This window comes from Squalius cephalus, assembly GCF_949319135.1.
Source record: "Squalius cephalus genome assembly, chromosome: 25".
Classification (NCBI taxonomy): Eukaryota; Metazoa; Chordata; class Actinopteri; order Cypriniformes; family Leuciscidae; genus Squalius; species Squalius cephalus.
This window is the reverse complement of record NC_137146.1, coordinates 11823829-11847718: the sequence shown is the minus strand read 5'-3', so window position 1 is coordinate 11847718 and position 23890 is coordinate 11823829. Positions and strand designations below refer to the sequence as shown.

At 38.6% G+C, this 23890-nt stretch overlaps 2 protein-coding genes across 2 annotated transcripts; one reads left to right on the top strand and one right to left on the bottom strand.

Annotated features, from left to right (window-relative positions):
• Nucleotides 1-274: 274 nt before the first annotated feature.
• lnx2a (ligand of numb-protein X 2a) lies at nt 275-20311 on the bottom strand. The gene is made up of 11 exons (XM_079863901.1): nt 20145-20311; nt 16882-17409; nt 14367-14590; nt 12993-13130; nt 12697-12896; nt 11254-11622; nt 9621-9800; nt 9101-9278; nt 4823-5048; nt 3909-4067; nt 275-803 (listed from the first exon to the last, which is right to left on the bottom strand). The coding sequence occupies exons 2-11, from the start codon at nt 17283-17285 to the stop codon at nt 668-670; spliced, it is 2214 nt and encodes a 737-aa protein (XP_079720027.1). The 5' UTR covers nt 17286-17409; nt 20145-20311; the 3' UTR covers nt 275-667.
• A 1044-nt stretch (nt 20312-21355) lies between these two features.
• Nucleotides 21356-22649, top strand: LOC307153616 (uncharacterized protein). The gene is made up of 3 exons (XM_079863189.1): nt 21356-21491; nt 21990-22064; nt 22173-22649. Exons 1-3 carry the CDS (start codon nt 21469-21471, stop codon nt 22528-22530), a joined length of 456 nt encoding a protein of 151 aa, XP_079719315.1. The 5' UTR covers nt 21356-21468; the 3' UTR covers nt 22531-22649.
• Nucleotides 22650-23890: the final 1241 nt, after the last annotated feature.

Sequence of the window (23890 nt, the reverse complement as noted above, 5' to 3'; positions counted from 1 at the left end):
CATTTGCCAGCAGGAGCTAATGGGGAACATGCTTAACCAGCCAAACCTTGAACTCTTGCCCAAAGATGGTAGCAAATGCTAAAATCCTCCATGAGATATTGCTGCTAATCTTTTCAAAGATTTTCAAGAAGCATTTTAGGAGGGCAAATATGTGTCCCACATTTCATCTCTAGAGAGCTTGGAACTTTTTAACATTAGACTTTGAGATTATTATAGTAAAATGTTTGGATCAAATCTGTTAAGTGGGGTTAGAAATAAATTTTACACATCAACTGAGGCTTAACTCTCATATCCTCACTGGGAAAGATTTATTAAACATCTGTGCACATTCATCCATTCATACTTGCACACATACACTTTTGTTCGGTCTCTTTTACACAAACATTCACAAACGTAGATCACATTTAGAGATAACATGTATATAAAACCTCCGGTAGAGTGGACTGCTGATCGGCATGGTGAGGGGAGACCTTAAGGCTGCTCTCCAGAGGGCGATGGCCTCATGGGCGTGGCAGGTTTTCTAAGGCCTTGTTTATTCAGCATCAAGTAAAAGCATTCAATTTTCCGAGGCTCTGGCTTTGACAGTATGGTGCCTCCGTGGCAGAGAGTAGAACACATAGGACCATTAGAACACAGATATGAGGTGAGGCATGGTGCCCTGGTGGGGTTAGATTAGACTTCCTGGCCAGGACACGACTGTAAGCGCCACTCTGCTCCGCTGCTCCTTCAGCATGGGCACCAGCGCGGAATGACTCATGCCAGCCGTGGACAGACAGTTTACCGCCACTATCATGTCACCACACCTGGATGGAAAAAGAAGCATTGTGACGATGTCAATGCTATCGATACAATCTCAATGGTAAAGAATAATGTTAATACAAAGATTAAAGATTTTTAATCTGCCACTAAAGATTGCTTTATAATCCTCCTGATCACTTTCATCTCGTCAGCATCCCAGATAGCCTAGAAGAACTCGATGTTGCAACAGAAATGATTGACTCTCTCTTTTCCAGCACTTTAGAGACAGTTGCTCCATTGCGCTTAAAGAAAGTAGTCCAATGCCGTGATACAACGAGCACTCAGGCCCTTAAGAGAGCAGCCAGAAAAATGGAGCGTAGCTGGAAGAAATTTTTTTTTGGAAAGAGCACAATTGCATACAGATCTGCTTATTTTTCAACACTTTTAGAAGAAAACAAACACAACCCTACGTATTTATTCGAAACTTATATTAACAAAAAATAAAGCTTCAACACCGGACGTTTCCAAACAGCACAGCAGTAATGACTTTATGAACTTCTTTACTTACAAGATTGATAACATTAGAGAGACAATTATAACTTTGCAACCGTCTACTACAGTATCGCATCAGACAGTGCATTGTAGTCTCCCTGAGGAAAAATTTCATTCATTCATTGCTATAGGAGAGGAAGAATTGTCTAAATTCGTTAAATCATCTAAATCAACAACATGTATGTTAGACCCTATACCGACTAAGCTATTGAAAGTGATGCTTCCAGAGGTCATAGATCCTCTTCTTAATGTCATTAATTGATCTTTGTCACTAGGATATGTACCAAAAACTTTTAAGCTGGCTATTATTAAACCTCTTATTAAAAAAAACGCAGCTTGATCCTACACAATTAGTCAATTACAGGCCGATTTCGAATTTACCTTTTCTGTCAAAATTAATAGAAAAGGCAGTATCCTCCTTTTTAGAAAGAAATGGTATCTGCGAGGATTTCCAGTCAGGATTTAGACCATATCATAGTACTGAAACTGCTCTCATTAGAATCACAAATTATTTGCTCTTATCATCTAATCGTGGTTGTATCTTTCTATTAGTGTTACTGGATCTTAGTGCTGCATTTGTTACCTTCGACCACAACATTCTTTTGAATAGACTCGAAAATTATGTTGGCATTAGGGGAATTGCACTAGCATGGTTTAAATCATACTTATCTGACCATTATCAGTTTGTAGCAGTAAATGAAGAGATGTCATATCGATCAAAAGTCCAGTATGGCGTACCACAAGGCTCAGTACTAGGACCGTTGCTGTTCACTCTGTACATGCTACCCTTGGGAATATCATTAGAAACATGGAATTAGTTTTCACTGTTATGCTGATGATACTCAGCTCTAAACCTTTCTTCACGCCCCAACGAAACGCACCAATTCACAAAATTAACGGAATGCATAGCTGATATAAAAATTAGGAAGAAACTTAATTCTAACAGTTTCTAATTATTGGGCAAAAAACCTCTGCACGTATTAACCCAGAATACTGTCTAACAATTGATGGCTGCTCTGTCAAGTCTTCGTCATCGGTTAGGAAACTGGGTGTGCTCTTTGATGCCAATCTTTCATTTGAAAACCACATTTCTAGCATCTGTAAGACCGCATTCTTCCATCTTAAAAATATATCTAAATTACGACATATGCTTTCAATAAAAAATGCGGAACGCACCTAAACTTTGGAACAGTCTTCCTAACATTATCCAGGAAGCAGACACACTCTGTCAGTTTAAATCTAGACTAAAAACGCATCTCTTTTACCTGGCATTCATATAGAACATAACATTTCTATTATTCAAATCAGTTAAATGATTATTAGGCTGCATAGATTAGGTCAGCCGAAACCGGGGACACTTCCTATAACACCTGATGTACTCGTTACATCATAAGAAGTTAGTCTTTATGTTTATTCCGAGGTTTACTGAAGTCAGCCGGATCCATGCGGTATCCAGATCAGATGGTGGACCTGCGCCTGGACCCATCCACGACGCATCCCTGAGGTGCCAGCCTCATCAGCCCTGTGAAGGCCTCATCGATACGACAGCAATCAGCACTGATCCTCAATAAAGTCGTCTCCAAACCGACGTGATGACTACGACTTCCAACCAGATGGAGCTGGATAATATTGTGAATGTTCTGATCCAATCTGACTTCTGACCTGTAATGCTGCCTGAATCATAATCACACACTCGCTCGTAGGCCAGAGGAGAACTGGCCCTCAACTGAGTCTGGTTTCTCCCAAGGTTTTTTTCTCCATTCTGTCACCTTGATGGAGTTTTGGTTCCTTGCCACTGTTGCCTTATCTATCTATCTATCTATCTATCTATCTATCTATCTATCTATCTATCTATCTATCTATCTATCTATCTATCTATCTATCTGTCTGTCTGTCTGTCGTTGATTTAAAATTAAACATAAGCATGGATCAATTGTTCACAATAATATCAGTAAGATGTATTAAAAAAAATCCATTTCATGCAGACTTCAATATAAATATTCACAACAAAGTTCTGTGGTATAAAATGGTAATTTATTAATAAGAATGTATTACGTGTTAAATATGTATAAATAAAAAAATTATGACTATAATGAAACATAATGAATTATATTTCATAATTAAAAATTAAATTAATAAATATATTCACTAAATGTAATAATTATAATTAAATATGTAAGAAAAAAATTGTGTTTTTGTTTAGTGTTTACCCAAAAAATATCTTGAAACACTGATGGCCAGAGATTTTTTCTTGTTTTTTTTCCTCCACATTTTAATCATGGTAATATTAATTAACAATTACCATCGCACACCTGCAGGTAATAGATAGGTTCGTAGGAGAGAAGACCATAAAAAGTCAAATCTAAAAAACAAAAGGAAATCCAACACACTATCAACTTTCAAAAAGTATCACAAAATATTTATTAGCAACGTTTCAGTCTCATGACCTTCATCAGGCATATACAACAACATACTGTTCAAGCTCAATCATTGATTGTATTGATAGTGTGCAGGATTTACTTTTGTTTTTTAAATCAAGGTAATATTGAAAGTGCTGTATCATCTAGCCGTGATGCATTTATTCATTGTTTATTGTTTGTTTTGTTGTGCTTGCTCACTTCAGACGGCCATCGTAGTAAGCGGGTGTTCCAAGGACGATGGTCTTGATAAAGAACGCCTGGTTGCTGTGGTTCTCCTCATAACCTCCAACAATGCTGAAGCCCCAGCTGCCAGGGTGACTTCTGCGGAGGACAATCTCATGACTGCTATGCAGGTAGCTGTGACAGAGTACAATGTGGAAAGTAAGTGTGCATCATCAGGAAATATATTTTTTCTGTTTAATCGCTGACAGGTCAAAAAATTGCATGTCAGATTACTTGGAATACTAGGGGACAACAGACATAGAAACACAGAAAAACAGATGCATGTTGGTAGGAGACATAGAAATGGAGGATTTGGCACAATGACAGGAAGGGAGAAGGAAACAGAAGGGTGCCAAAGCAAAGGCGATGGATAATAAAGGACAAAAGGGAGGACAGAGTGAAAAAGGAAAGAGAGAGTTTGGACTGAATGACCCGAAGCTAGGCTAAAATGGGCTAGGAGCAAGTTATCTCCACATATGCGTTTCATCTGATAATCTGCAGCTGTTTACATCACGACACAGCCATAATCCCCTCATGGGTTAACACTGCATAAAGCTGCTGATCCAAAACACATCAACACTACAGACATTTTACAGAAAAGTCCTCAAAATAGCTGCCTTTTTCCCCTTCAAAGCTGTTTCCACTCAGATTTGGATGGGAAAAAGTAGGTGAAACGAAACCTGGCATGATGGTAGTCCTGGCCAGATTGCATTGACTATTTTAGGGTTATTTGGATCAGTGCTCAGCAAGGTGAGGAAGCTATTTTTAAGTCTCCTAATGGAGTCTGAAAAGACATTTGGACTCATCCAACAGTACATCCACTCAAATAACGCTGTTGTTTTATTTCACTCATCAATCTTACACGTGAAGCTCTACAAAATTTGATTTACCTGGGAAGTCCAAGCCACATCACCCATGATGGCGACCAGCTTGCGTCGTAGTCGTTTTCGTGCGGAGGGAGAAGCTCTTCGTCCAGGCCCGGTTCTTCAACTGTGCTGACCTCTAGTGCCTTCAGTTGGACAGAGCAGGACGCGGCGCTGGTCTTCAGAGTGCCCACTGCCTCGCTGTGGCTCAGGTAGGTCAGATCCTGACCATTAATACTCAACAGTACATCCCCTGAGCAACGAGAGACGACAAAGACACTTAGAGACACTCCAAACAGCCACACAGAGAGGACCGCAACACGGCTGAAGCCCCATGGAGACAGGTTTCACTTCAGTGCACTTCATCATCAGACACAAGCGTGAAACAGTGTTATCCTGTTTTCCTTTTTTGGCTGGGCCTTTTTGTCTAGAGGACAGGAAGCACCACAGCTTGTTGTAATGTGAATCCACAGCGTGAAATAGACAGCACAATCAGTGTAGTCCGATTATAGAATTAATAACTCTAACTGAGTTGGTTCTTTTTAGGGAATCAACTACATACAGTACAGCCAGTGTAGTCTGATTTCCAAACAAATTATTCTAATGACTCTATTCTAATTTAGTGAATCAAACACATAGAACCAGTTTCTTCTGAATCCTGAATGCATGACACGGTTCTTTTTAGTGTTTTAAACACATATAGCACAAACAGTGTAGTGTGATTCTCGAATGAATGACTAATTACTTGGGTCTTTTTAGTCAATTAAACACAGCAAGTGTAGTGTGATTCCCAAATGAATGACTCTAATGAGTCAGTTCTATTAGAGGAAATACATACAGCACAGCCAGTGTAGTGTGATTCACGAATGAATGACTCTAATGAGTCAGTTCTTTTAGAGAATCAAACACATATAACACAGCCAGTGTAGTGTGATTCCTGAAAGAATGAGTCGGTTCTTTTTAGTGAATCAAACATATACAGCAAAACTCATGTACTCTTATACTTAATGAATGATTCTAATTACTCTTTTCTTTCTATTAAATCAACCACATAAATCAAGAGTAACAAATTACTCTAATGAGTTCTTTTTAGTGAATTAAATGCAAACAGCTTACAACGTACTGAAACTTTAATACGTTTAGTTACGGACTGGTTGTTCTTAAGACAATGTGAATTTGCTTGAAGTTAACGCAACAAACGGCAAGAAAGTTACACATTATGCAATTTGTCAGTAGTATTTTATAAATATGATTGAATTAAACAGTATTGTATTTGTTTTAGTATTGTTGTTTGATATATAATTAAGGCCATTATTGGATTGCATTTATTCTGCCTCTAAAAAGTCACTAAACACACTTTTTGAAAGAATTGTTTTAAATGTATTTATTTTAGGGATGTCCCAATCAAGTTTTTTGTGCCCCCGATCCGATCTAAGTCATTGAATATTAAGTATATACCAATACAGAGTCCCAATCCGATACTTGTATTTTCCTAGTGCTTGGTGCACACTTCAAGTTATTAAAATCAATACAGTGTATACAGTAGGGCTGGACCCGAATATTCGAATATTCGTTCGGTGGGTTGGTATTCGATTTGAAAATTTGACATTCGAATATTCGTTTTTTTTTTTTTTTTTTTGCACACCTGGAAACCCCCGCCAACGGTTTTCATTAGCGCTTGAATAAGGCCGGCGACACACTGGCTGCATGGCGTGAGCGTCTCAGCTGCGTGACCTGTCCGTTTTTATTTCGGCTCCCATGTTAACAGGTTGGAGTTTGCACACTGTCTGCGTAAGACACGCGTCTCAGGCACGGCTCGAGCCAAGCGGAAAACGCGTGCATACTAGAAATAGAACCGACGCCGGGAGTGCTCTGGCTAGAGCGCAGAACAGCGAAGTTTGTATGGACCGAAGTGCATGCCTGCTTGTGTTTTGGGTTGCTTTGACATTGTGGAAAATAGAATAATAGAAACAAAATGTATTAGCCTTTTTACCAGTTATTATCAAACTAAATTAATCTCGTTTTTAATTTAACTTAATTTCGTTTTTCTTTATTTAAATTTAGTTTTTTCTTTATTTAAATTTAGTTTTTTCTTTATTTGAATTTCGTTTTTCTTTATTTAAATTTCGTTTTTTCTTTATTTAAATTTCGTTTTTTCTTTATTTAAATTTCGTTTTTCTTTATTTAAATTTCGTTTTTCTTTATTTAAAATTCGTTTTTCTTTATTTAAATCTACCCTTTACTGTGTCAGTAATTTGTTAGTCAGAAAAATATTAGACTACCTTAAAAGTATTGCTTAATTTAACAGACCTGTGTGTGTGCGTTTTATATCACTAGTGCAGTGTCCGTTTTCGCGTGAGGCGCGCCGCTTCCCGCTCGCGCTGTTCTGTAGTTTACTAAAAGTTTATTAATTCTGAATGTGTTGCGTGTCGCGTGTCCATCTATATTGCACCAAATGCGACACTGCACTCCCTTGTGAAGTCGATTGGATGAACGGTTCTCGAAATAATCAAAATGCAAACGGATACAGACATAGAGATTCCTGCCTTTATTAGAGAGAAGAATATGTTCAGCCCCTTCTCTCCGAAGCTTCGAATATTCGATGTTCATTACTACCGAAGCTTCGAAGCTCAAAAAATGGTATTCGGACCAGCCCTAGTATACAGGGATGTGCAGAGAGTTTCTCAGGGCCCAAATGTAAGAATGGGACATCTATCACTACGGAGTAATTCCAATACAACAATTAGGCTACTACAGTAATGATATTGGTTACACTTTATTTTGATGGTCCACTTTAGAGATTCTACTAACTATAAGTAACTTTGCAACTACATGTCAACTAACTCTCATTAAAGTATTAGTAGACTGTTAGGATAGGGTTAGGTGTTCGGGTTCGGGTTGTAGAATAAGTTGACGTAGTTGCAAAGCCACTTATAGTCAGTAGAATGTCTGTTGGGGGAGCATCACAATAAACTGTTAGAAGATATTATGCAGACAGTCTACTAGTACTCTAATGACTGGTATAGTTGGTATGTAGTTGCAAAGTTACTTATAGTTGGTTGAATGTCTAAAGTATATACAGTGTATATATATATATATATATACATTGTAAGCAGACTGATATAAATTTATTGTATTTTATATGTACAAAAAGCAGAATAATTGCAAAAAGAAACAAAGTGGACACAAGGTTAGAAAGCATGAAGCTCACTGTGTCAGAATGCCAGTCTGTTAGTCAAGTCCAAAGCAAGACGCAATCAATAGCAAGATAAAAAGATAAAAATAAACAGTAAATAAATGACTTTCGAATGATTTGTTACAAAAATGCGCATCAGATATGCTAAACACGGAAGCTCGAACGAAGCTTTAAGCTCACTTAAAGGTGCATACCACCACACATAGATATGTATATATATATCAATGCCACATTCAACCGCTCCAGACACGTCGGCATGCCCGCCATCTTGGAACGGTCAGCATGTCGTCACTCACGTTAGAAATCAATGATGCCACAACATTGTGCAGCTTCTGGTTGTGAAACCGCCGAGATTTAAATTTCCAAAGAAATGGGATAACCTTTCACAGGTGCGAATGTGTTGGGCTGTGTTTTTATATGTATTAACTCAGCATTAAAGGTTTTTAAATTATGGTGTAAGCTGACGCCTTCGTCTTGTTGTGTTGTATTGTGTTAGTTTTAGTTTCGCAAAATCCTCTGCTGAAGTCTATTGCCGATCTAGATATATTCATACATGGATCTAACTACAGTTGCAGACACACAATCAACTTACTCTCAAGGTTTCACCAACCAGCTTTGACCAGTCCAATATGGCCGATGGCATATATGTATATTTCTATGCCACCACCTACTGCACAACACCTGCATGACAGCTGACTGAAGGATCTAAACGAGCTAAAATAAAGGATCGGGCTTAAGATAGCTGATACAGATCGGGACATTCCTAATTTATTAATTATTAAAATTATCTCATCATTTGGCAGTGGAATTTCATTTATTTTTTCCCTTTTTATTTGGATAAATTACCCATAAAAAGTCCTGCGAAACCTATCACTACCAAAAACAAACATTTATTTTTTCAGAATAATACAAACCAATGAATAATACACAATAAGACCAGAAATATGTATAAATAAAGTAAATAGGCACAATGTTAATGATAGGTAATGTATAGCTGATTAGAGGTAATGGGTAGACAGCTAATATGTAGCTGCATAAATGTGCTCAAACTTGGGTCAGGATTATCTAGATGCTAATTTCAGAAAGAAAATGAGGATTATGTAACTCACCACGTTTGATTCGTCCATCACGTGAAAGGCAGCCATGGGGTTGGACGCTCGTCACAAAGATCGGCAACTCTCCGCTCTTGCTGCCCCGTCCCCCTGCCACAGTCATACCCAGAGACTCGTGAGGTTCCTTCTTCACAGTGATGTGTTTCTCCTTACAGGTCACACACTGGGAGAGGTCCTACAACACACGCTCATATTTACACAAGCAGCACAGTCTAAAATTCTCTCAGATGTGGATATGAAAAAAGGGAAGCCCATTTCTTAATTGACACTCTGATCGGCTCTCTGTAGAGTGCTGTTCATCATCCCAACGGGATCAGCTCTACTTCAACTTCATAATTGATCTCATAATAGATCCAACCAGGAGTAATTAAGGTTGTGGTGTAAACTCAAGAAAAACTGGAGGCTACCCAGATGCTTCGGAAATAGGGCTCCCTAATTACGTCTTCACAGAGCTAAAATAGATTCTGCAACATACACAGACTTGTTCTCGCTCTTGGCTGCAGGCATTTGTACTCACTCTCTGGGTGGAAGACCTGGCAAGGTGCAGACTTGGGACAGGGCTGGGGGTCGCAGTGCACGGAAGCGGCGGGATGTGTTCATGGCTCCAAATGTCCCTGGTCAAGGTGGAGCCTGTGTGCACGGCCATAGTCTGCTTGCTGGACCGGCTAATCAGCAGATTGACTCTTTCTCCACTAGCCTAGAAGATGACAGTAGGCGGTCTTACTCCAGGGTGCCGTAATGGAGGGGGGAGGGGTTAGAACAATTCCAAGGGCCCTGAACAGAAAGGGGGCTCGATGGGGGCCACATGATTTCAACCGAAGGGCAAGCGATAGAAACCATAGCGACACCCCTGTATTGAAAAGACAGTCTGCTGTCTGCCAGTGCTATTCTTATTAATGCTTTAGCTGCCCTTTCTCTGTGTGATCGGGGCAGCCAGATGGGAGAAAGCAGCTCACGTAGACATAAAGATACTATCAATCACATTACCCTCTGAGTAGGGCAGCAGCGGCAGTGTCCTAATGTCCCAAACAGGCACTGAGATTTGCACAGATGACAATAGCTGTTTTATTATGAGAACATTTACTAGAGGAAACTAGATTTATATTTTCTGAAGAAAAAAGCCTCTGAAGTGAGCCTGTGCAAAAGTCACCGTCATGCTGGGGAGGTTGCAAGGATGATACTATGTCATTGCTAAGGTGTTGCTAGGTCTGGTTTTCTGGGTTCTAGATGTGGCTGAAATCTAAATAAATGATAAATCTTTGGGATTTTTTTTTTTCGGGCAATATTTAGAATATTAGTAAGTGAAAATAGAAAATTATCATATTAGTAAGTGGCCGATATTTGATTTTTTTTTTTTAATTGATCGTATCAGCTGATATTGGATATTTAATTGTGCATGATGATTTCTCCTATTTTTACATTTAGATTACAGTGTTGTTCAAACTAAAATAAAATATACACTGAACAAAATTATAAATGCAACACTTTTGTTGTTGCCCCCATTTTTCTATGTACACAAAAGGCCTATTTCTCTCAATTATTGTTCACAAATCTGTCTAAATCTGTGTTAGTGAGCACTTCTCCTTTGCCGAGATAATCCATCCACCTCACAGGTGTGGCATATCAATATGATGATTAGACAGCATGATTATTGCACAGGTGTGCCTTAGGCTGGCCACAATAAGTCAATCTATCTATCTATCTATCTATCTATCTTTCTATCTATCTATATTATCTAAATATATTAAAAAACGAATAAAATAACAGAAGCACTAAAATATAAATATAAATACTTTTTAAATATAAAAATACGTTAATTCAAAATATTAATAACTATATAAAGAATACTAAAATTAACACCTGTTGCTCGCTTAAAATTAATATTTAAAAATACTAATAATATAATAATAGGTATGCAATATTTAGCAAATCTCATAATAAATATCCTTTTTTTTTTACTTTATATTATAATGCCGTGATGCCTAAATTCCCTTGTAGCATTTAAAATTACTGAATTTTTTTTGTGTGTGTGTTTTATTTGTAATTTATTTAGACAAAAATATAGAATTTTAATATCATTTATCAAAGCAAAGGTCTACTAGCATCCTTATCTTGACCTGAACTGCCCCCCACACATGCTTTATCTCTACCTGTATAATCTGAGCTGCCTGCTCAGGCGTGCCGTGTCTCAGGTCGTGCTCGTTGACGGCCAACACTCTGTCGTTGCTGCAAAGTCGTCCATCTTTAGCGGCTAACCCTCCCTCCAGCAAGTCCAGGATAAACACACCCGCTTCATCTGTACGCCGCACCAGCTTGATCCCCAGCTGCTCTGATGATTCCCGCTTGTGCAACGTGATGCGTATGCTGGCAGGGCTGCCCTTGGGTGTAGCAGTTGCCACAGGTGGCCTGGCAGAGCAGCGGCGTTCTCTCAGAACCGTCAACTGCAGAGTGGCGCAGGGACGTGCCAGTGTGGAGCGAGCGAAGTTATGGGACACATTACTGATGTCTACGTTGTTCACCTGCACTCGAATGGGAAGTGTAGAGAAAGATTGAATCGGTTTGACAAATGTGATGTGCTCTGTTATTTTGAGTCGGTAGCTGCAATGAGCAATTTTTTCTTGTGATTTACGTGGTTTTTGATTAAATAAATGTTCAGCTTTGTGCTGATAACAAAATGCGGAAATATGTCAATAAAATAGATTGTGAATAGCATGCCGTCTGACATTTTATTTTTCTCAGGATGTCATTCATAATATTATTATTACTTTTTTTTTTTTTTTTACATTATTACATTTTTACTTAACCTGTTATTGATGTCTTTTTATCTTATTTTTTATCACCAAGGCTGCATTTATTTGATCAAAATGACTGTTTTCTATTTAAACATTTAATTTAATTTACTCCTGGGATAGAAAAACAGAATTTTCAGCATCATTAATTTAGTCTTCAGTGTCACATGATCCTTCAGAAATCATTCTAATATGCTGATTTGCTGCTCAAGAAACATTTATTATCAATGTTGAAAACGGTTGTGCTGCTTCATATTTTTTGGCAACTGAGATACATTTTTTATTTTTTTTGGATTCTCTGATGACTAGAAAGTTCAAAAGAACAGTATTTGAAAAAAAAGAAAAAACTTTTGTTAATCAATAAATGTCTTTGCTGTCACTTTTGATCAATTTAATGCATCCTTGCTAAATAAAAGTATTAATTTCTTTAAAACAAAATCAGTAGTTTATGTTTGAATAAAATGTCAATTTTCTAAAAAACTAATTTGTACAGCTGAACCAAAACATAATAAATATATAATTAAAGAGCAAAGAGTTATCTTTTTCAGTCAATGCATAAACTAAAAAATTATTTTCTGGGTCAAAACGACTCAAAATGATAGAGCACGTCACATATTAAGGTGAATATCAGTTTGAAGTTTTCTGTTCTGTATCTGTGGCAAAGACTGCATCTCTTCATAGCCATTCTGCAGCCACTATTCATTAGAGCTCTTTAGAGATTGATTAAAGTATCAGGGCTGCTCTGTAAATAGCAGTGACAATGCTATTTAATCAGACAGTTATTTCGGAACATAGCGGCAATACCTGAAGTAATTGGTCCCCAGCCAGCAGCCTTCCGTCTCGGGCTATAACACCGTCACGGTACACCTCCTGTATTACCACATTTATCAGGGGGGTCTCGTTTCCACCAACAATACTTATGCCCAGCTCTGTGTAGGGGTTTGCACGATGAACCTCAATAGTTGTGATTTCTCCCTCAGGTAGAGATGGAAGTTTCACACAACCTAAAGAACAAGACTTATGGAACCCAAGCAAAGATTTCAAAGGAACTCAGAGAAACAAAAGTGATTTGGTTCTAGGTTCATATGAAATAATCACACCTTCTTCAGCAGAAAGAGGCAAAGTTTCAACAAAGTCCCATCCTGAAGAGGCTGAACTGCCAGTCCGGAGAAGATGGATGCACGGGTTGCTGAGAGGACGCTTCACACGTGGAGGAGCGCACTCCAGACCATGGACACCTATGAGAGAAAGAAAGACGGCTACATTTTACAAACACTTTTTTGAAAAAACAAGTGTCAGCTAAGCAACATGTGCTAATGCTAATCTCTAATGAAGAGAACTGAAAAGTCAGTTTCAGTTAACACGTTAAAGGGATAGTTCACTTTGAAATTAAATTTTGGTATGTTTTAGCTTACCTCAAGGGCATCAAAGATGTAGGTGTCTTTTTTTCCGCAGTAGTTTCAATTTTGATATTTTTAGGTCAAACCGTTCTTGTCTGTCAGTCATATAATGCAGGTCTGTGGTCACTGTCTCAAAGAGCATGCACAGAGTCCAAATTAAAACAATTCCCCATCGTCCAAATTAAACAATTCCCCATCGTAAGTACACATTGATGGCCTAAGACACGAAACGAGCGGTTTGTGTGAGAAAACGAACAGTATTTATATCGTTTTTTAACTCTTGTACACAGCCACGTCCAAGTGATCTGAGGGCGCGTGCGCATCCTATTTTTTACAGTCTATGTGTGTGACGTGTGCGCAGACTGGTGCATAGATATATACACTAGATGTCGCCTTGGCTACGGCAGTTCATTGGAACGAATGCCGTAGGCAAGGCGGGATCTATTCTAGTGTATATATTTCTATGCACCAGTCTGCGCACACGTCACACAGCAGGATGCGCGCGCGCCCTCAGATCACTTGGACGTGGCTTGAAGAACGGTTTGACCTAAAAATATCAAAATTGAAACTACTGCGGAAAAAAAGACACCTACATCTTGGATGCCCTTGAGGTAAGCTAAAACATACCAAAATTTAATTTCAAAGTGAACTATCCCTTCAACAGCTCCGCTGAAGAACAGTGACTGAATCTAAAACCCCATCATATCTTCGTTACTATCAGTTACCGAAACCACACATGAAAACCAGCAACACATGGTAGACACGCATTTGTGCAGTGCAGTTGTCTAGTTGTCCAATCCGGTTCCATTCAAACAGCACAGGTTTTCCAGAATGCGGTTGTTGTCCTGAAATTTTACAGGTGTGAGTTTGGTTATAGAATGCGGTTGTCACTCCTGTAAATAACTAAACTGTGTGTGAACGTAACCATATTAAGGACTCAAAAAGGACTGACAACCATATTCTGCTGCTGTGTGAATGTGGCCTTAGAGTGAATGTCTATTAAAATCGACTGCGTTTAGACGAGTGACCAAGTTGTTGATAGAGTGTTCTGAAAGTTATACTTAGGGTACTAACTGTCTTCTTCCGTGCTTTCTTCAAAGGCGGGGTTGTCTACGCCAGGCTCTTCTGTCCATGTAGGAACATTGTTGCCTGCGTTGGATCCAGCAGGTGGTGATGGTGTACTCTCCTTCATCTCAGTCTGGGGCGATCTGGGGGGATCGGTCGCCGTGACCCTGTCTTCGCCTCCCTCCATCTTCGTCCGATCTAGCTTTGTTCGCTGGCTCTGTGTCCCAGGACACCTAGACCCACACACAGTCATAAAAATATAAACACAGTAACCTGTAACCTAAAATATTCAGGAGTCTAGGTACACAGAGGTCTGGTTGACATGAAGTGGAGGACAAGGGCAAGAAAAAGGAAGCAAATTACACAAAAAGCCTTGCGCTACATCCTCAGGGCAGATGCTATTTCAGGAACCTAACGTAAAGGCCCTGATCTTGTATTCTCGTTTTGTTTTAAGTTTAAGTTTTACATCTTCTATTTATATTTTATTTTCGTTTTAGTTAGCAATGACAACACTGGTCCTGTGAAACTATGGGATTTTTCTTAGCCTTTGAGCTAGGAGTATTGCAGCATTTTACAAACATAACTGTCATACAAATAACAGCACTAATTAATTACTCTACGCAACAATGAGGACAAAGACCTGTAGGATAGTATTACATGCTGAGGTCTCATAGTATAACAAGAAAGCACCGACTGTCAACAAAGCTAAGAGAAGCTGGCTAATGCTGGCAGTAACTCTCAGTCTACTCTTAAGAAGGCGTTAGTGCCTTGTTAAGGTTAGCTAATCTCCTTTGAGCTATAAATAAAACATTCTTGCAACAATTATCTATGAATGATCTGGCAAAACCTTGATAAGTTCCACCTTTCTACTTGTTTTTACAAAAACAGATGATTATAGCAAATACTTTTTTGTCCTCTGATTTGTGAACTAACTCAACTTTGAACTATTCAACTGATGTTTGGCTTCAGGCATCAAACCCTTAGTAGGCCAAGACCTTCAGGTCATCCAAAGACACCATTCAATTCTATCTTTTGCACCAGAACTCATTTCTAAATTTATACCACTCTCTCAAACCACACAGTCCTGCCAACTCTTAGAACAAAATACCACGCTGTGGACTCTCTAACTCACCATAGCTCTGGGTTGCCCTTGGCAGTCTCACAGAAGAAGTGGTTGAAAAGGTTTCTCGAGTTGAAGTTTCCCAGCATGGCTGAAGAGAATATGAAACTGCTGCTGTCCAGTGCATTACACAGGACCGACTAATCTCCCATCACATGACGAAGGGGCAAATAATCCCCAGATAGGAAGTCAGATCAACCCTAGCAGGCTCCACTCACAAGAAAGTCACAGTAGCCTTTGTCTGCTAAGCATCACTTCTAACTCTAACAGATACCTGTGTTTGATAGTAGTTCTGGCCCAGCAGACATGTGCTTATGCTCAAGTTGAGCTGTTTATTAAAATGTGTTCTGCATTTTGATCAGGTTTTTACATGTAAAGGTACACCACAATTTCACAATGTGAAAATTAAAATGAAAGTTTTGTGGCTTATATCTGTTAGATTTGAGGCCACCAACATGCTAGTGTAGTTCTAAACATTCCCGAATAAGTAAATATATCATCAAAAGAAAGAAAACTGCACATGTGAACCAATATCATAGTGTCTTTAAAATAAGCCAACTGTAGTTAATTGCTTTACATGCCAGTCCTTCATGTTTAATTGGGTAGTTCTTGGCTGCAAAGGAAAAAACATTTTATGCTTATAGCTCTAAGTTTTGTGTGTAAAATGTTGAAAGTAACCATTACGTGTACATTAAATCAATCGGTATATGCTTTTATAGAAACACAACTTACATTACTTTCAAGGTATATATTTGATAAAATCTTGCTTTCAATGGGAATCAAACCCATGAGCTTGCCATTGCAAGCACCAGGCTCTACTGATAAAATGATACAATAAAGGCATAAAGTGATTATTTCAGCCAGTGGCATTACTAGATCCTTTTTACTAAAGGACAAGCATCAGTAAAATACCATAAAATATTACTCATAAAAACCTTTTGTGAAGATTACCGTATACCGACCTCGGAATCATTTTCTCTGATAATATTTCAGCGATAAAGTTTGTTTTTTAACAGCTGTTTAGAATAAGAGCTAGCAATGCCAGATACGCAAATGAATCACTCTTTTGATCTAATCAGTCAAATGGGTTTGCAAAAAGGTCTGAAATTGTTCGTGATTCAGTTTGACTTATTAGGACAGTTCAGTCATGCACTGAATCATTTACAGCAGTTTTTCCCACTGAAATAGTCTTGGGATCCTACAATCCATTGAAAAGCAGCTCTTTATTGCATTTGCAGCTTTTCAACGAGTCTTTACTGCAGGTAAAGATGATTTACATCCAAAGCAGTATTAAAAAAAAAACATAGGAACCCTTTTTTATGCCCTTGATTTCAACAGCTTTTGCATTTGAGATGAAATATCTGAATGTGAATATTTGTGCGTAAGCAAGTGTGAGTCTCTTACCTGTGTTTGAGATGTGCCTCCAGGTCACAGCGTGGCATGCTGAGAGAACAGGAGGGCGTGAGCGGACAGGTGATCGACAGCTTATCCAGCAGCTTGTGCACCAGGATGCTGGAGCGCCGGCAGACCTGCAGCTGCAGATGCGCGCGGTCCAGCGGACAAAAGTCCCGTTCCTGCAGGAAGCTGCGCAGGCAGCGGGCACAGAAGGTGTGGCCACATGGTGTATCCAGGGGCTGAACCAACGGCTGAAGGCAGATGTGGCACACCAAATCATCGTCCACTTCCAAACGATAGTTGTAAAGATGGTTCTCCCAGGCGCGGTGAATCTGTCCACATTCAGAGCAAAGGGCCTCCAGAAGAGCTTCGCTCACCATGCCCGGGTCCACTCCCTCTCCCAGACTGCCCATCGCGCTCGGCTTCGGCTACACGCACTCAGTATCTTGGTGACGGGGGTGTCCGCCCCATGGGCGTCAGAGGCTGTGTGACTCCGGCAGGGGACGGCCACCCCCTGGTAGACGGTGTGACATCACTCTGAAGGGTCGGAGAGAAGAAGTGAGGTAACTGTTGTGAACGAGAGAGAGTGTTTGTGTGTGTGCGCCATGTGTTGTGTGGATGAGATTATGTTGCAGAGCAGTGTGGGTTTACTCCTGTACATTAATCTGACAGTGTAATCTCTTGCTCTATCGCCCGGAGCAATCTTTCAATCCCGCTGAGAGAGAATTATCTAGGATTGCAGCAGGGAGCACAGAGTCAAGAGGTTTGGATGTGAAAGTGAGAAGACGAGAGGCAAGAGAAGAAGATAAAAAAAACAGTCACTCTATAAGATCTGAACAGATTTGTTCATAAAAACAAGGGTGGAAGGGTGGAATGCAAACTACTTCAAGTTATTAAATACAAATATTAATCAAAATCTACTAGATTATAATTAAAATCATTCCTTCTGAAGGCCCTGTTTCTAATTGTGATACATTTCAAATTTAAAAGAAAGGTTCACAGTCTGTCTATATTTACTCGCCATCATGTCGTTCCAAGCCTGTTTTTTTTTTTTTTTTTTTTTTACACAAAAGGTGGATTTCTGAAAAGTATCATTTCAATACTTTTTCATATAATAAATATGATTTCAGGTCGTTTTTTGCTGTCATTATTCACAGAAAATGTTGATGCCCGCCTTAGCTTGAAGAAATAAAGTCATACAGGTGTGGAAAAACGTTCATTTTTGTGTGAACTAGACCTGGGCTCCATGGAGAAGTTTAGAGAAAAACAGTACAGAAAAATCAAAATAAATAAACAAATAATAAAAAATAAGATTCCACAAAACACCTAAATAAATTTGATAAAAAATAAATAAATAAAAATGTAATTAAATAAATAATACATCTAACAGTACAGTTATATAATGAGTAGTGGAATGTTTTCCTTATAATAATGTACAGATATTTATAATATTTTTATATATATATAATATATATAATATTTATACACATTTTTTTATAAAAAATAGGCCTTTATGGGGGTACCTGTCAAAAGTTTGGAAACATTACTTTTTTAAAATGTTTTTGAAATAAGTCTCACTAAGGCTGCATTTATTTAATCAAAAATGCAGTAAAAACATTAATGTGAAAAAATATTACAATAATTTTTTTTTTTTTTTAAATAATGTATTCCTGTGATGTCAAAGCTGAATTTCAGCATCCTTGCTCCAGTCTTCAGCGTCACACGGCAACAAAAAACAGTTTTCAACACTGATAATAATAAGAAGAAATGTTTCTTGAACACCAAATCAGCATATTAAAATGATTTCTGAAGGATCATGTGACACTGAAGACTAATGATGCTGAAAATGCAGCTTTGACCACAGGAATAAATGACATTTTAAAACATATTAAAATTGAAAATGAATTAATAGTATTTCACAATATTATTGTTTTACTGTATTTTAGATTAAACAAATGCAGCCTTGGTGAGCATAAGACGCTCCTTTCAAAACATTAAAAAACTTTTGAAAGGTACTGAAAGTGAGAGGGTGAATTTGGGGTGCGTGGCATCTAAAAGACTGAAAACCCCTGAGCTACACCTTTTATAATTGCCTTTTTAAGGCCACCAAACAGCAGGGGGCAATCTATTGGGCCAACAATAACTACAACCTTCGCCTGTATTCACAGCAGCATCCGACAGCTGTGCGTCCATGACCAGCCCCACGCTTGGTCTGTCAACGGCATCTCTGTGACTACCTGCCTCTGTTTTTATCTTGCAGCTGGACATGAATAAATCATGAGGACACAAGGCTCCTCTGTTCCCACTACAAAGCCCTGTCAACGTCTCATCAGACACACATACCCATGCTCACTCGTCCAGCACACTGTAATGTTTCAAAATGGATAGTCTGATCTAAATGAAGCAGCTTGTACTTAAACCTCATCCCTTGATAGCATGATGTGGGACTTCATTACATAAGGCTGAATGGGCAGTTGCCATTAGGATTCCTATTCTTTGTTGATTCTCTGATGACTTTTAATCACAAGGGAGTGTTTAGGTATTGACCGCAGGGGCTGTTCGACAAGGCCACTCACTTGTTGTATCCTTGTATCTTAAGCTGTCACAGTTGTCTCTGTTCTCACTTGCAAAATGGCACATTCAGAGCTTATCTGGCTGTCTGGCGGATGAAGAATTAAATGTTTGTTCAGCTGAACTGACATAAAACAATAGAATTAATGCCTGATCTTTAAACATCTACCAAGGAAGCAAGCAATATCTGACATTTTCCATGGAGAATGATATGCACATCCATAAAGTCTTTATTTATTGAGCAAACGGCTTTCAATAGCAATGACATGTTTCCATTCTGCAGATCTATTCACAAACCACCATTTTTGACACATCACGCGCATGTTTTCCAAATCAATACATTGACCTTAATTTTCTGAAAGGTTGTACATTCACAAACAGGTAGGCAACAAAAATAAATTAATGGAGGGAGGGGGAGGAGAAATAACGGCGCTTTCTCTGCTGAATTAAAATGTCTGTGGATGCCACCTGCATGAATTGTCTCGTTAATAAGGCGTATCCAATCCGGATCTATGACACATACAAATATCGATATCTCATTATTTATGTTACAGAGCGGCTCGCTGTAAATTTTTCGTTTAATGTCTCTCTGTCTGAGCCATCGCCTGTACAATGGACGACAATGGCATCTAACAAAATATATGTGTAGTAGCCTAATAAAGGATCAGCGAGTAATAATATGAGTATTTGAATAACATTACCTATTCGCGTTCCCCTTGGATGGTGTGAACTCTGGCCCCGAGAGGGGAGAATCATGGAGCTCAATCACATCCACCGCAGCTTGCCCGAGCCGCATCCGCACGTCAAAACACCCCCGTATCTGTCTTGTAGCGATGTCCGATTCGTGAACGAATGATTCATTTGAGTCGGCTCTTTTGGACAAATCAGTCGAACCGGTTCGTGAATCTGGTCTGAACAATACACGTGTACTCTACACACGTATTGAAATGACTCGGTCCGAACGGCTCTCGAGTCAACAACTGCCCGACTCATTGAACCGAGAACGCGCGTCTCTGATAGTAAAATAATTTGGAGTTAACTAATAAGGATTTCATTTGCATAAGTTACCTTACAGCCGAATAGCACAAATGTTACAAATAAAATTCTCTGGAAATGTGTATGACGTAATTGTATCGAATTTTATCTACGAAAGCAACACAAACAAAAGTTTTTTTTTTATTATTTTTAAATATAAATAAATGATTAGCAAGGGATGTAAAGGAATTTTAGTTTTGTTTGTTGTAAATACAAATTAAATTTAGGTTACAATTAGTGGGATCTATCATGGTGGAAACAAATTTAACTGAGACACATTAATAAACACCCATATTTAGGCCTATACAAAATCAATCGGAAAAACGTAATAAATAGCAATATGTGCCTACATATGACTTAACTAGAACGTTTTAGAAAATGTAATATGCCAGGGGACCACGTAATAACGTAAAGAATCACTGAATCATTTTGCACGGTTTCATTCAAACGAACTGTTCAAGAGAACCGATTCGCAGAAATGAGTCGTCCTTCTCATCACCGACACCGGCCCCGTTCCGCTGGGCAGATTCGGGCGCTCAACGCTGCTGAATTCGGAACAGCATACTACTCTAACTTTTCCTGCCATAGAAAGATATAGTAAAAACAGTAGGAGTAGTATGTTAGTATGTGGTTCCGAACTCAGCAAGCAAGCTGTCAATCGAACAGCAGATGTGACCATTTAGGTGCCTGATTGAAATGCGATCGTAGATCTTCAGCAAAGTGTCGCAAATAAATGTTGTACTTGTTAATTCAAAGCACAGAAAGGTTTTATATTTTTCGTTTGAAATTGTATCGTCATGCTCATGTACGTAACTGACGTCAGGTTATATTTTTACATCGGTTATTTAGGTTAGGACTGAGCTAGTCAAACTGGGTCCTAATTTGGGTCCTCAAGTGTAGGAAACAACAACAACAGCAGCAGCAGCAGCTAGCAAGCAGAGTCGAAACGAATTATAATTTAATCGAATGCCGTTAAAGTTTAAATAAATCATGGATGATAGTGAACTAGAGAGGTATGAATATCCTAAATATATATATTTATTTGTTTTCAACCAATTCAGGGGGTTAGTTGTTATGATGTGATGCTATGTGTGCAACACTATAGGCTAACGGTCAGTGAAGAGGAATAACGTTAGGTAATAATGTATGGCCAGGTATCATACTACAGGGTGGGCCATTTATATGGATACACCGTAATAACATGGGAATGGTTGGTGATATTAAAGTCCTGTTTGTGGCACATTAGTATATGTGAGGGAGCAAACTCCTCAAGATGGGTGGTGACCATGGTGGCCATTTAGAAGTCCACAAACAGGACTTTAATATCACCAACCATTCCCATGTTATTACGGTGTATCCATATAAATGGCCCACCCTGTACAGTGACACTGCCTTAAATAAACCTTGAATCTTCTTGTCCCTGCTTCAGACAGGATTGTCAGTGAAACAGTAAATGCTTCGGGTTCTTAAGGGCACTCTGTAAATCCTGTTAATATTCCTTCCTCCCACAGGAAAGCAGTGGAGGAGCTCCTTAAAGAAGCTAATAGAGCAAAAGTCCGGGCCCAGACAATGGGTCCTGCTGGCTGGTAAGTGTGGATAACCATGTTAGAAAGCTTTCTTTATCATAAATAAATATATGTGTAATTCCCTTATGTATTTTGCGTCTGAAAGCTGGTTAAATCGCTGTATTCTAGGATGAAATGTCCGCTGGGAAGTACAAACAAGCGCTTTCTGCTGAACACTCTTCGTTCCTCTGCTCTGACGCGTACTTCTGAGAGAGGAAGGGATGAACACCGGTACAACAGAGTTTGTGAAAGACATCGTAAAACAGACTGTGAAAAGTGCAATCACAAGAAAGTCGATTCACGCAGAAGACACAATTCTTCTTCTCATTCTCACACTTCAAAACACCGCTCTTCGACACGCAATCATTCATCATCCAGAAGCCACTCCCCCAGCCTCTCCCGGAAGTCAGATAGGAGTCGATCGCGCTCACCAGTGCGGGACAGTTCTCCAGATGTCAAAAAATACACTGACAGAAAGAAAAAGTGATGGAACACTCAACGGAGTGATTTGTTTTGGGAATGCATGAGATATTTACGTCTGTTCATGTTTGCTGAACAATATTATTAAAATAGCATTTTAAAAAACAACTAAACAGACAGATTTTTTATTGAGAAAGGCTGTGAATATTTATGTTTAACTTGAAAGTCCGATTTTCAGGACGATTTTAAAACCTTATTGTGCTTTACAAATGTCTCTTCGGGTGTTTGTTTTGTTTATAGCCTATATACAGTGTGTGTGTGTATATATATATATATATATATATATATATATATATATATATATATATATATATATATATATATATAGGACATTGGTTTAATAGAAACTCAAAAAATATGTGATAACAACACCTGTTTTATCAACATCTGATTTCGTATCGTTTTACATAACGCAATTGTCCCAATGTACCATTATGATTTATCTACGCTGAACTCGTTTATAGCTACACATTACTCCTACTCAAACATACAAGTGGTTCCAGAACGCTTTTGCGTGTCCCCTAACTGGTTTATTGCATCTTATCTAAAGTTTCAAAACGCATTTTAATTGCTATAGCCGATTTTATGTACCAGTGCCTTAAGTTGTGTATTTCCTCTTTGGCATGGCAAAGCTACATTAAATATCACTTTGCACCATTATACCTCTCAAAACCTTCCATGGATATACTTCCAAATTGCGTCGTCTTACTCACGCTTCATAAAACCTTTTGTGCTCTTTCAACATTGTGAAAATAGTCGCGGATAACGGTTTCCTTCCCTTTTCAAAAGAGCTCATATATAAACACCATTAAGCGTCGTTACAAGGCTTGATTTGCGAGGAATGGATTTACCTGAACTTTATGGTATCGCATGAGAGCCCCATTAAGATAGAGAAAGTGCCATTATTGTCATTTGAAGAGGCCCATGTAAACACAGCACTATGTCATACAGTCTCCACTCCAATGTTGCTTGAACATAATACAAATGTTTCAACCTTTTTCATAGGCTAAATATAAAAGAATGGGTGATTCTTCCGTTACTTTTACTAATCTTGATACTATTTGAAATGCAACAAATTTTATGTTAAAGGATGAAAAATTATTTTGGTGTAATTTCTGTGGAAAAAACTAACTAACCAAATAGAGACATTTTGGCGAATTTAATTTCAGCCCTCTTAAAAATGAAGAAAAAAATAGAAATGTAACGCTTAAATCTATTTTAATCTATTAAAATGGGAAAGGGTTGATTGTTTTGGACGTGTTTTAAGCATAGAAGACTTGGGGAAATTCCAATCACCTTTTTATGCTGCCCGTTTCTCTCTGGCTCTGACCTCTCCAAACAGCGGACCGCCCGGTGCGCGCACGTTA